The sequence below is a fragment of the Vulpes lagopus genome, chromosome 12 (genome assembly GCF_018345385.1).
Source record: "Vulpes lagopus strain Blue_001 chromosome 12, ASM1834538v1, whole genome shotgun sequence".
Classification (NCBI taxonomy): domain Eukaryota; kingdom Metazoa; phylum Chordata; class Mammalia; order Carnivora; family Canidae; genus Vulpes; species Vulpes lagopus.
In genome coordinates this window covers 80,493,623-80,507,392 of record NC_054835.1, presented here as the reverse complement: position 1 = coordinate 80,507,392, position 13,770 = coordinate 80,493,623, and the positions used below count along the sequence as shown (strand labels likewise).

General features: G+C 37.1%; 1 protein-coding gene across 1 annotated transcript in view; it reads left to right on the top strand.

Annotated features, from left to right (window-relative positions):
- Positions 1-13,258, top strand: part of TMPRSS11D (transmembrane serine protease 11D) — a 36,631-nt gene extending 23,373 nt beyond the window's left edge. Inside the window, exons 7-11 of the mRNA XM_041726881.1 lie at positions 1,413-1,451; positions 4,444-4,621; positions 8,151-8,410; positions 9,536-9,678; positions 13,097-13,258. Coding sequence (XP_041582815.1) covers positions 1,413-1,451; positions 4,444-4,621; positions 8,151-8,410; positions 9,536-9,678; positions 13,097-13,258 — 782 coding nt within the window. The remainder of the gene's footprint in view (positions 1-1,412; positions 1,452-4,443; positions 4,622-8,150; positions 8,411-9,535; positions 9,679-13,096) is intronic.
- Positions 13,259-13,770: the final 512 nt, after the last annotated feature.

The window sequence follows — 13,770 nt, the reverse complement described above, 5'->3', positions numbered from 1 at the left end:
TAAAAGGATGCTCTGGCTCCTCTGACACTCACAAAATGATATAATTCCCAAACCCTGTGACAATTTTGGCAACAATTAAGTTTGGATAAACTGATTTTAGAGAGCATGAAAACTTGTCTGAGATGTTTTACGTTTATTTTATGGGAAATAAGCTGATTTCTCATTAAAAAGTTTTCAAGCAAGGAAATGTCTGACATACATTTTTTAGAAAAAACAGCCTGGCAAAGTAGAGATAGACATACTGAAAAGTACAAAAGTTGAGGCAGGGAATTCAGATTGAAAGTTATTGTAATTAGCATAGATGTCAAATGATGAAAGTATGAATTAAAGTTATAGCCAGGGGGATGGAGAGGATGGGATGCACCTAATTCAGAGGTTTGTTAAAGGCTAGAAGGTACAAAATCTGAAAAACAATAAGAGGTGAAGATGACAGGAAGGGAAGAATTAGAGACTGTTTCAGATTTCTAGCCACCGGTAGAAGTGGGATCATTTCCTAAAGGAGGAAATATAACATAAGTAGCACATTTGAGGTAAATTTGGTCACGTTGAGTTTGAGATGGCTGTAGGACGTGCAAAGAAAGCAGCTCTGTAAGCAGAACTTAAATTGGAATAGACAGACCTTTACTATCTGCTAAACATTTTTTCTGTCTGGGTCCTCCCACCATTTCCCTTTTGCTGCACTTGCACTGCTCTGCTGACTTGATGATTCCACAAGACACCATACATCTCCATACACTTGGACCCACTACACTTTCCACCTGGAATACCTTTTCACTGCTTGTCTGCCTGGAAAGTTCCTTTTAGGTCTTCAAAATGCATCTGAAATGTTTTTCTCACCATGATAACTCAGTGAATCCCTCAGGTAGCATGATAACCCTCTCCCTTTTCCTCTCCACTTAAATTTATTTGAATGAGTCCTTGAATAATTTCTAGCTGTAAATTATGTGAGGGCAGACCTCCTGTGTTTTGCTCACTGTTACACCTGCAGTACCAAAATTAGTATCAGTATTCTTGTACTAAAGTAGTACATACATCTCTATATACCTGCATATATATTCAAGTAAATGAAAATTTAACTTCTGTTTTCCCAACTAAATCGAGTGGCTTGAGGGCAGGAATATCTTTTAAATATCTTTTAAGTATCTTTTAGTGTTTGATGAGAAATTAAAGCACAAACTTTAATATAAATAACAATAAATTGGGGGAATATTGTAAGTGCAGAGATTTCTGGGGCTTATGACTCAGAGGTTCTTTTAGCAGGTCTAGGAAGAAGCCTAGAAATCTGTATCTTATCAGCCCTCTGAGTGATTCTCATGATGGCTGTCTGAGGACTACATTTAAGAAATTAAGGTGAAATAATATACAGTCCTTCTGGTATTGATCTTACTCTCACTTTTTTTTTTTAACACCAGTCATTACTGACCAGGATACAGTAAATATTTTCACTGAAGGTAAGTTTCAAAATTATCTCATAAAAATGGTTTACCAAAATATAAATAGTAAATGTTCAAGTGTTTGCACTGTTTGCCAAGGTAGTTTCTGTTAAGGTGTTATCTTTATTCTCAATTCACTCTTGTGCACTGCTGTTGAGATAAAACATCACTGATTCCATTGGCCCATGGAGTGATGTTTAGGTTTTCACCTCCTTTTAAAAGGAGGTGGCAGCAGTGGCATTCTGGGTCGAGTCTGACCTCAGGAAAATTTTCGCGGCAGCCTTGGGAACCTTTTCTTACCCTGTTCTATGTTGGCATTTCTATAGACTTGTATATTATTTTTGGTGATACCATTTATATGGCTTCCCCTAACCACTAGAATAGTCTTCTTTGTTGTTTAGGGTAATTTAGGTTAATTAAAAAGAATAATAGGGATGCCTGGGTGGCTCAGCAGTTAAGCATCTGCCTCCGGCTCAGGCCGTGGTCCTGGAGACCTGGGATTGAGTCCCACATCAGGCTCCCAGCATGGAGCCTACTTCTCCCTCTGCCTGTGTCTCTGCCTTTCTCTCTCTGTGTCTTTCATGAATAAATAAATAAAATTTATTTTTAAAAAGGAATAATAAAAAATTATAAAAGTATTGTCAGTTTAATTTCTCTAATCTGAAAGAAAAGTCACTACTTTTCAATGTAATTCTGTATATTCTCAGGCTACCACAACAGAAATATAAACCCTAGAAAACAGCTCTTTACTTCTCTAGTGATGAAATGTAGTTAGAAACTAGTTCAGTGTACCTCAATAGCTGGCCTATATCAAATACTTAACTGATGTTACAAGGTTATGCTACCTCTATGGGTATTTTTCAACTTCATTATGTATTTAATTCATGCTTCCTTTTAATGAAAACGTGCTTCAGTAATTTACTAGGGAATTTGGTTGTAGGATACAGGGGAGGAACTTATGTTCTGTGTATACTCTTAATGGAAGTCTGGCCCTCCTTTATCTGGAAAGTCTGTTAGGAAAAAATAACCTTTGGATAGATGTCCTACTGAAGCAATCTCACTACTTTAGAGCAATAGAAATTATTGTTGGTGACTTACTTCTAACTTCTTAGTAATCAACTTAAAAAATGGAAACAAATCATGGGGATGGGAATTGGGAGGACTTGAATGATCATTTCAGCTTCACCCATTGGAGTGTTCATGGGTTTTCTTTCTTATGATGTGTAAATAAGTCTCTCTAGATACTGAGAGACCCTCACTTACCCTTAAGAATAGTCTGTGAACCTGAAGTAACTCCTTTTCAAGGGCACATCTGGTAATGTAGAGTCGGTTATGGAGACGGCCCTGAAATTACATGAGGAGTTGAATTACCACTATGAGGATTTCTTGATAAGAACAGTTTTCCAACGTCAGTGTACACATGAATCACTTGTTAGAATGCAGCTTCTAGTAAGTTCTGAGGATCTAACATACAGCACGGTGCCTATGGTCAATAACACAGTATTGTATGCTTGCAAGTTGCTAAAAGTAGACCTTCATCATTCTTACCACACATGCACAAGAAGAGTTAACTATGTGAGCTGATGGAGGTGTTGGTTGCCTTGATCTTGACAATCAACAATGTATACGTATATCAACTCATTGCACTGTACACTTTAAATATACAGAATTATATTTGTCAATTATTCCACAATAAAGTTGAGGAGGAGGGGAACACAGCTTCTGATTTTTCCCTAGTGTGGGTCTTAGAGTCCATTTTTTTCAGCTTTGAGGTATAATTGGCAATATTGTAAGATATTTAAAGTACACAAGATCATGATTTGTTATATGCATACATTATGAAAAAATTCCATCTAGCTAACATATTCATAGCCTCACATGTTTAACACCTCTCCACACACACTTTTTTGGTGAGAACATTTAAGTTCTATACTCCTAGAAAATTTCAGTTATACAATAGTGTTATGAACTATAGTCATCATGTTATATACTAGATCCTCAGACCTTATTTACCTTATGCCTGAAAGTTTTTACACTTTTACCAAATTCTCTCCATTTCCCCAACCCTCTAGCTCGTGGCAACTACTTTCTACTCATTCTTTTTAGGAGCTTGACTATTTTTTTTTTTTAAGATTCCACAACATATAGGTGGTACTATTTGTCTGACTTACTTTACTTAGCATGATACTCTCCAGTTCATCCACATTGTTGCAAACAAAAGAATTTCCTTCTTATTTAAGGCTGAATAATAACCCTCTCTGTGTGTGTGTGTGTGTGTGTGTGTGTGTATGTGTGTGTGTGTAAACATTCTTTTGACCCATTCATCCCTAAGATGGACCCTTAGGCTATCTTCTCACAATGGCAACATTTCTAATAAATTTCCAGGGTATGCCCGTACTGCAGGTACACAGACTGCACTTTTGAATAGGAAAGCTATAGAGAAGATGGAAATTTCCTAGTAAACTTGTGGCTCAAGCTGTTATATCCAGCACTGACCTATCTTAACTTATTTTCATGGAAAATTCCAGAGAACACAAGCTGCTCCAGAATTTGAAGCTCCATGTCAATTAAGTTCAGAAATAATCTCTAAAATGCAGTCTATAGGGCAGCCCAGGTGGCTCAGTGGTTTAGCGCCGCCTTCAGCCCCGGGCCTGATCCTGAAGACCCAGGATCGAGTCCCACATCGGGCTCCCTGCATGGAGCCTGCTTCTCCCTCTGTCTCTGCCTCTCTCTCTCTCTCTCTCTCTCTCTCTCTCTGTATGTGTGTGTGTGTCTCATGAATAAATGAATAAAATCTTTTAAAAAAATAAATAAAATGCAGTCTATAGTCAATAGTAGTCACATAAATACCCTAAAAAATAACACACTGATCATGCTTTTGGAAAGTCTAGCATGTTCTGGGGAAGAATACATAAAAGACAAGTTGTAAAAGATAGAGAGATTCTTGGCAGCATCTCCCCAAGTAAATGAATCATGATCTTCCAGCACTTTAATGCCTTTTTCTCATTAGGATGTGGGGCCCGTCCAGACCTAATAACTTTGTCTGAGGAGAGGATCCTAGGAGGCAACAAGGCTGAAGAAGGAGATTGGCCATGGCAAGTCAGTCTACAGAAGAATAATGTTCACCACTGTGGAGGTGTCCTGATCAGTAGCATGTGGATCCTGTCAGCAGCTCACTGCTTCAGAAGGTGAGACCACAGCTTACCTACCCATCCAGGAATGACTAGGAGAGACATATATAGAAGAACTCCACCCATACCCCCCAGGACTGAGCATAATTGGATTATGCTAAAAGGAATTGAACGCAAAAAGAAAAAATTAATGAGTCTTTTTTTCCTATTCATAATAGCAAAAACAAACTTTTTTTCTCCCTTCAGCTTGCTAAATTTAATCCAATTTTTTTTCTGTTTCAGGCAATAGCATGCCATCATGATAAAGAACAATGATTTATATGTCAGAATGTTTCATTTAAATCCTAGCTATGAAAGCTTGGGAAATTTATTGAACCTTTATAAGCCTCTTTTATTTTTCTTCCAGATTAGGGGCATAGTATTATCTATGTCTTAGTGTTTTTGATAGGATTAAATACACTAATGTTAGGGTAGCCCTGGTGGCACAGCAGTTTAGCGCCGCCTGCAGCCCGGGGTGTGATCCTGGAGACCCAGGATCGAGTCCCACATCAGGCTCCCTGCATGGAGCCTGCTTCTCCCTCTGCCTGTGTCTCTGCCTCTCTCTCACTCTCTCTGAATGAATAAATAAATAAATCTTTTAAAAAAAATAAATACACTAATGTAAACATACGTTAAATCTTAGTAAAATGAATTGCTACAGGGGATCCCTGGGTGGTGCAGCGGTTTGGCGCCTGCCTTTGGCCCAGGGCACGATCCTGGAGACCCAGGATCGAATCCCACGTTGGGCTCCCGGTGCATGGAGCCTGCTTCTCCCTCTGCCTGTGTCTCTGCCTCTCTCTCTCTCTCTCTCTCTGTGTGACTATCATAAATAAATAAATATTTAAAAAAAAAACCCAAAATGAATTGCTACAGGATGTTTGCACATTATATCATGAAAGCTGATCAGCGGGCTGATGGCTGATCTGAGACTGTTGTATGCCATTAACTAATTCTCTCAAAACAATTATTGAATATCTACTATGAGCATAGTCTTATCAGAGAAGCTAATTAAACACTGCTCATACTTTAAAGGAGCCTACATTCTAATGTTAGAGATAGATATGCACAAAAATAATGATCAATAATGATGAGTAGCGTAAATAACATGAATTTAAACTACTTAAAGTTCTTCATTGATGTGACTGAAGGTTATTGCTAACATGAAAGTAATAAACTGCCAGGGTAGAGTAGGATGAAAAACTTACTCAGAATAGAAGGACTTTAGACAGATGAGTAAATCTGTTAGGGAAAGACACAACCTTATTATTGGAGCATCCTAGATCCCTAGAGTTGCTGGGAACTAAACTCAAAATGTTCACTCAAAAAAGTGAAGATCTAAATCAAATGTGCCTCTGACCATATCTATCCTCTTCTCAGACTCACTAAATAGCCACAGTCTAAAATCCAACTTACCACATACCCAGAGCCCTCCTATCCGATCAATCCAGACATTTCTCAAAGCATGAACCTTGAGTCCCAAGCCGACTGAATTATTCTCTTCTACTGGACTCTACCTACTTTTTCTTTTTTTTTTTTTTTCTACCTACTTTTTCAGATTTAAGAGTATCGTGCAGTAGTCTTGTTAAACTTAACTCCCTCATAATAGTTTTGTAACAGGCACCATGTTACGCAGCAGTACCCTCAAATCTGCAAAGGACTCCTTAGAAATAGTGAAGATTTTTCAGAATTCCAAAGGGAAGAAATGGGGAAAGGGATATTAACACCTTATGGAAAAGAAACAGATTGAGCAAATGCTCTTAAATGCAATACCTGGATTTAGCAGGCTCTTAGCATCATCAGGGATATAATACAAACTGTACAGTATTCTAAGCCCTACACAGATCCAACCACCAAATGCTAAGTAAAGGGTATCACTATAAAGAAAGCCACTGTTATAAATATCACCGATTACCAAAGGAATTCATGATTTCAAATGCTTGAAACATCTTCTTTCCTGCTTTGTCAAAGATTAATTGACCATATAACTGTGGGCTCATTTCTAGGTTTTCTATTCATTTCTAGGTTTTCACTGTTCTATTGATCTATGTGTCTTTGTGCCGGCACTATACCGTTTTAATTACTAGAGCTTTCTAATATGACTTGAAGTCCAGAATTGTGATACTTCCAGCTTTCCTTTTCTTTTTCAATATTGCTTTGCCTCTTGGGGGTCTTTTGTGGTTCCATACAAATTTTAGGGTTGTTTGCTGTAGTTCTGTGAAAAACGCCTTTGATATTTTGATAGACATTTCATTAAATGTGTAGATTGCTTTGGGTACATAGACATTTTAATAATATTTGCTCTTCCAATCCATGAACATGGAATGTATTTCCATTTCTTTGTGTCCTCTTCAATGTATTTCATTAGTGTTTTATAGTTTTTAAGAGTATAGGTCTTTCATCTCTTTGGTTAGGTTTATTGCTGGGTATCTTATTGGTTTTGGTGCAATTGTAAATGGGATTGATTCCCTAATTTCTCCGTCTGCTACTTCATTACTGGTGTATAGAAATGTGACAGATTTCTATATATTGAGTTTGTATACTGCAACTTTACTAAATTCATTTATCAGTTCTAGCAGTTTTTTGGTGGAGTCTTTCAGGTTTTCTAGATTTAGTATGTATCATGTCATCTGCGAATAGTGAAAGTTGTACTTCTTCCTTGCTGATTCAGATGACTTCTATGTCTTTTTTTGGGTCTGATTGCTGTAGCATACTTATTTATATTTTTGTTCCCAGACATTCACACTGTTTCTTATACAAAGTAGACACTTAGTAATGCCTTGTTCAATCTAACTGATGAAAATAATAGTTACCTTCACTGATTGCTTACTTGTGTGCCAAACACTGTGCTTGACACACTCGTCTCAATACTTACAACTGTGTTAGAGGATATCATCAATCATATTTTATGCAAAAATAAACTAAGAATTAGAGATATGAAATGAGTTTCCCTAAATAACACTATTAATGTATGGCATGGCCAAGATTTAAATCTAAATCTAACTGGCTCCAAAATCATGCTCTTATTCAATTGCTGGATGAGAGAAAAAAGGAGGGAAGGAAGAGATGAAGAATATCTTTAGACTCTTCTCTGTAAAGATCCTGAGCAGAAGAAGTTCAATATAAAAAAAATCATGTAATTTGCTTGTTGTAAACTACTTTTTTAATTTTTTTACTACTTTTTTCTTTAGAATTTTTTACTTAGCATTCACTCTCACACAAGCTACTGTACCTTATAAAATTATTTCCTGGACATAAAATTTTTATTTCTGTATCATCTCTATTTAAATTCCACAAAACTCTTACATTATTATGTGGTTACATTTTATTGTTATTCAACATTAGGAGCAACACTGAGTTAATGAAGCCCAAATTACAGACCCTTTAGATAAATGATCATTCATTTACTAGCTGTATAATCCAGAAATATATACCAAAGAGATATTGATCAAACAGTTGTTAGCTGGTGACAGGGATGACAGACACAAAATTCAAATGTTTGACATGCTCACAAATTCCGTATTCAAAGTATGTTTTGATATTTTTTTAGCCAATCTAATCCTCGTCAGTGGACTGCCATCTTTGGTGCTTCAATAGCATTTCCTAAACAGAAAAGAAGAGTAAGGACTATTTTAATCCATAACAATTATAACCCTGCAACTCATGAAAATGATATTGCAGCTATACAACTTGAAGGAGGTATCAACTTTACCAAAAATATCCATAGGGTATGTCTCCCAGAGGCTACCCAGAATATTCCACCTGGTTCTTCTGCTTATGTAACAGGATGGGGATCTCAAGAATACGGTGGTAAGTGTCTCGGGAAAAATAAAACAACAACAGCAACAAAACCTCCTGGTACTTGCTGCTATGCAATATTTTTTAATTAGGGAACACCTGAAGGACATGTTCTAGGGAAGAAACCATCCTATATTCTGATGAGCCCAAGCTCTGGTTATTCCTGAGTTTCCTCAGCAAAGCAAAGCAGTGTCCCTACAAATTGTAGGAAATTTTCAAACATATTAATAGGGACATGTAAAAGAAAGTGATGAAGAAATATGAGTTCTTCAATGATGCAGAAGCCCTAGGTCTCAAATGTCTACCCTATAAAGAAAATTAAAAATAATTGAATAGAATATTTGGATAGGTATTCTCTAAGCGTTTTAACATCCTTTAAAGTATTAACAACCATTAAGGTATTCTGAGATGAAATGAATCCTGCCTCTAAAGCAAGAAACTCTACATGTGCATTGCCCACCCTTGTTTGTTGAAGGAATAAAATAGGAATAAAAACGAGGGCAACGTGAAAGAACAAATAGGGCCATGGTGAAAATAAGAATATCAGCCAGGGTGTGGAAGGATTGCATTAACAATTTCCATACTTCAGCTCATGTTGTAGATTATGTCTCCAAGGAGTAATATGAAGGCTTAGTTGTCCTAGAAAATATTTCACTGTGTTTTCATGACCCAAAAAATTTAGTTTAATAGATAAAATTTGTGCCAATCACAAACATGGCAGTGCCCCTTTGAAGGAACATCAATATAAAATAAATCAGTTCTCTAGCCTTCAAATCCAACTGGTTTCTCTTTCATTGTTAGATTAAAGGTTATTCAATGTGTTATTTTCCCAATTCAAAGTCAGTCAATGAATAATTTAAATGCTACTAGTAGATCTTAAAACAGCAGTTTTATTTTGCTCTCAGGTTCTAAGGGGCACGGCATGGCAAAGCTAAAGGAAAAAAAATAAAATTGACCTGTGTAAAGGAGTTATTCTACTCTACTATAGGAATCTCTCCTGACAAGAAACTCCGACTTATATCTTCCATAGCTTCCTTTGCTGAATAAGAAATAGTGTTTGGGATACATTTATTCTTTCACATATTTACCATACGGTTATTAATCTATCCATTTTATTTCTGCTTTTATACTTCACAGGTAACACAGTTTCAGATCTACAGCAAGCACGGGTCAGAATAATAAGTAATGATGTATGTAATGCACCAACTAGTTATAATGGAGCTGTCAGGCCTGGAATGCTCTGTGCTGGCCTACCTCAAGGTGGAGTGGATGCATGCCGGGTAAGTTCATGACAATATTATCACATCATTATCCAAGTTTGTAAGTACTTACTAGCATGTGATACTGTGATAGGCATAGAGGTAACATAATTATAATACACAGCCTTGATCCTCTAAAAACTTGTTAACTAAATTTTAGAGTTAAAATTCTCTTATGCAGTTGAACACCAATTTTTGTTACTGTGGTTATTGAACACCAATTTTGAGAAACCAAATTTCAGAGTGTTAACCACCCAAGTTCAAGAACAGGACAGAACTGCATTGAATTCCTTAACCTCTATGACAAATTTTTTTTATTTGTAAAATAGGGATAATAATAGTATTGAACTTTAGCCAGGCCTGTGCTAAAAAACAAAGAAATCTCAGTCATCTCAGCTATTTTTCCTGTTGTTAACCTAGACCACGACCACTGATGTAATTTCAATCTCTGGAAAAAAAAAATTCAATCTCAAACTTTCAAACACTATAAAGGTTTAAATAAATTAATCAGTCCCCTGAGAGTCATACACAATAATTGATTTTAAAATATAAATAAAACCTGAATATCAGCACCTTGAGGATAAAAAAATGTACACAAAAAGCTAGTTACTATAGTCACAACAGTTCCCATAACTGTAAAACAGCATAAATGGGGGGGGGGGGAACTATTTAGATCTAGCTTGTCATTTTCAACCAAACATAAAAATGCAAATAATTATGAAATCTTAAAGTAATTAGAATAGCATTTTTATTTTTTTAAGATTTTATTTATTTATTCATGAGAGACACAGAGAGAGAGAGAGAGAGGCAGAGACACAGGCAGAGGGAGAAGCAGGCTCCATGCAGGGAGCCTGATGTGGGTCTGGATCGCAGGTCTCCAAGATCACACCCTGGGCTGAGGGCAGCACTAAACTGCTGAGCCACCTGGGCTGCCCAGAATAGCATTTTAATACTAACATTTTAATTATATTATCTAAACAATTAACGTGTCTATGTCTTTTAGTAGATTTTAATCCTAAATCTGAAACTCCATATTGTAACAGCAACAACTACTTACTATAAGAAATTACATTTCTAGAAATTTAGAAAAATTAATCTTTTCTTGAGGAATCTGCTGCTGTTTTGGGGGGGCAGATTGTATGCAGAAAAATCAGGTTTATTCTTTCCTCAAACATTACTGAGTTTTTTACTTAGTGCTCACATTCTTGAAAAAGTAGATAAGAAGTAGCTCTTCCACAGTTTTCTCAAAGATCCCAATCTATGGGCATTTTCCCAAAATTAAACATTTTTATTGACTGCAAGGTTGTGTAAATGGAGGGGAATTGTTTATCAATTTTGAAAATACCATTAATTACCCATTGGCCTTTTCCCTTTAAGTGGAGATGTCTTTGTGATAGAGAACACTTCTTGTTCCACTTCCTGTTTCTTTTTTATTGCTAGCTCTGTATCAACAAATTCTCAAATTTCATAGTGATTTTCAAAAAAACTCACCAATCAAATAAGCAACATACCTGTACGCTGACGATTCTGGTTCTACTAAGAGCATTAACTAGATTGACTTAAGCAAACACCTGAAAGATAAAAGGGTGTTACTCATGCTTCACTCAAGATGCCCCTTTCCACCTTCATACACAAATTCTGCTCTTCCCTTCAAGTCCAGATCAAGCCCTAATTTATCATGAAACTTCCCCTGTGTGTTCCACTCCAGACCTCAATAATTTTCACTGAAATACAACAATACATAGAGTTTGTGCCTCAAAAAGAAATCACAGTTTGCAAAAGGGCTTATGAGATCATACTTGTTTCAGTTCATCCACCCATTCATTCATTCATTCATTCAGAGAAAAATGTATGAATTACTTTCTGTACACCAGATACTGTGCCAGCATAGCAATGTAGTCCTTGCATTCGTGAAAGCTATATAGTCTAGAAGACAGAACATAAGCTCAAATGTCTGATCAGGCAGTGAAGCTGTCCAGAATCAGGAAAATTATGTGTTAGTTTAACATCTGCTTGCCACTCTTGGTAAGACATGCAGATAAATTTCTTACTAGGAAGGAGAAGAAATCACAGCAAAAACACAGTGATGAGTAAGTGCTGAGAACTGGCTAACTGAGGTGCAAACACACAACCCAAAGGAGGCAGGTGCCAATTAGCTCTACGCAGTGCTTGCCATGGTGATTCACACACTGACCCTTCTCCCCATCTAGACCAGTAATTAAGTAGGTATGAAAAGCTAGCTACTAAGCATAGTCAAATGAACAGCAAACTATTCTAAACTCACACGTGGTAAAAGCTAACTTTTATTAGTACAGACCATATGCCAGGTTGCACTGAAAGTGTTGTGTGTGTAAAACTCATTGATAGAAGCATTATTTGCAGATGAGGAAACCAAGGCAGAGAGAGCTGAGCACTGGGTGTTATACTATACGTTGGCAAATTGAACTTCAATTTAAAAAAGAGAGAGAGAGAGAGCTAGCTTACTGAAGTTCATATGGCTGATAAGCGGAGGATTCCAACCCAGGCTCTCTAACTCCAGAACCCACAGACTTAACCTACCATGCAGTATGTCAAACAGACTAAATTTGTCTCCCCATCTAGATTACTGCATTAAAATATTTGCTGGTTAGTTTATTATAATTGGTTAGTAGGTATTTCATAAGGAATGTTTTACTCATTGCCATATAAATGTCTTTTTCATTACTCACCAAAGAATATTTTTTGATAATATATTATGCCTCAGACACCATGCAGGACTATGAAAAGGAAGATAAGTGAGACTTCTGAAGACTCATTCATCCAATAAATATTTCCTTAGCATCACCAATGAGATAGAAGTTTAGGATACAGCAGTGTCCAGAATAGGTAGGCCTTCCCTGGCAGGCCTTATAGAGTAGCCAAAAAACCAGACAATTAGCAAGTATTCTACAAGCCGTGAGTTTTGCAGCAATGCGCAGATGCCACAAGGGGAACTGGTACAAGGGAGTAAGCTCAAACAGTCACATGGGGTGCTTGTAAAAAATAATACAGGAGGGAAAGAGATGTACACAAGATATGGCAGCACAGGCAATGAAAAACTAATCCAGCCCAAAGCTAGTAGGGGTGACAGTGGGGAGGAAGATACAGGCCAGGGAAGCCTTCACAAAAGAGGTAACGTCTGGGATGGGAAGCACTCAGCCAAGCAACTGAGGACAGTGGGAAACGTGCTTCTCATCTTCTCACATTTGCTTAAGGAACAACATGTGGTCTTGAAGGATTTTCGTAATTTTCACTTGAAAATTGGTATAGTATTTCAACTTTGTATAATGTCTCAATAGGAAATGTTAGACTAAATCTATTTACTGTCATAATGGATGTGACTTCTGCTGACATAGAAATAAGCTCCTTAATACTTTCGGTTGTCTCACACTTAAGCAATTAATCATTGTGTTTCCCTCAGGGTGACTCGGGTGGCCCACTGGTTCAAGAGGACTCACGGCGGCTTTGGTTCCTCGTGGGGATAGTAAGCTGGGGGGACCGATGCGGTCTGCCAGATAAGCCAGGAGTGTACACTCGAGTGACAGCCTACCGTGACTGGATAACTGAAAAAACTGGGGTCTAGCACAATAAATGCATCTTTGTGGCAAAGTCTGTATGCAGGTGTACATCTAAAATTCCAAGACTTTCCTTTTCAGCTGCTAAAGAAACCGAAAGTTCCCTATTTTAACATCCTGTTACTACATAGATATGGTTTCATCAACACTATCTGTTCTTTATTACTCTATTTTATGTTTTGTCAAGAAAGGTATATGAATGCTGCCTAGTATCATGGCTTGTGCCAGGGGTAACATGTAAACTAGCTATAGAGGTAACAATTTTATAGCAGTTGTGATAAGAGCGAGTAGTGAGAAAAACCGGTACCCTGCGAGTTAAACATTAGAGGACTCTGGATGAGTCTGCAGGGTTAGAGGAGTATTCCCCAAAAAGTCTCACTGAAACTGATAAGTGGGCAAAATAGAGAAACTCACAAGGGAAAAAGTGGCAGGATAACTTGCAAGACAGAAAGAACAGCAAGAGGCAAGAAAAATACTATTTACTTGAAATTTCTGTTTACTCAATATTCTACAAGTGGTA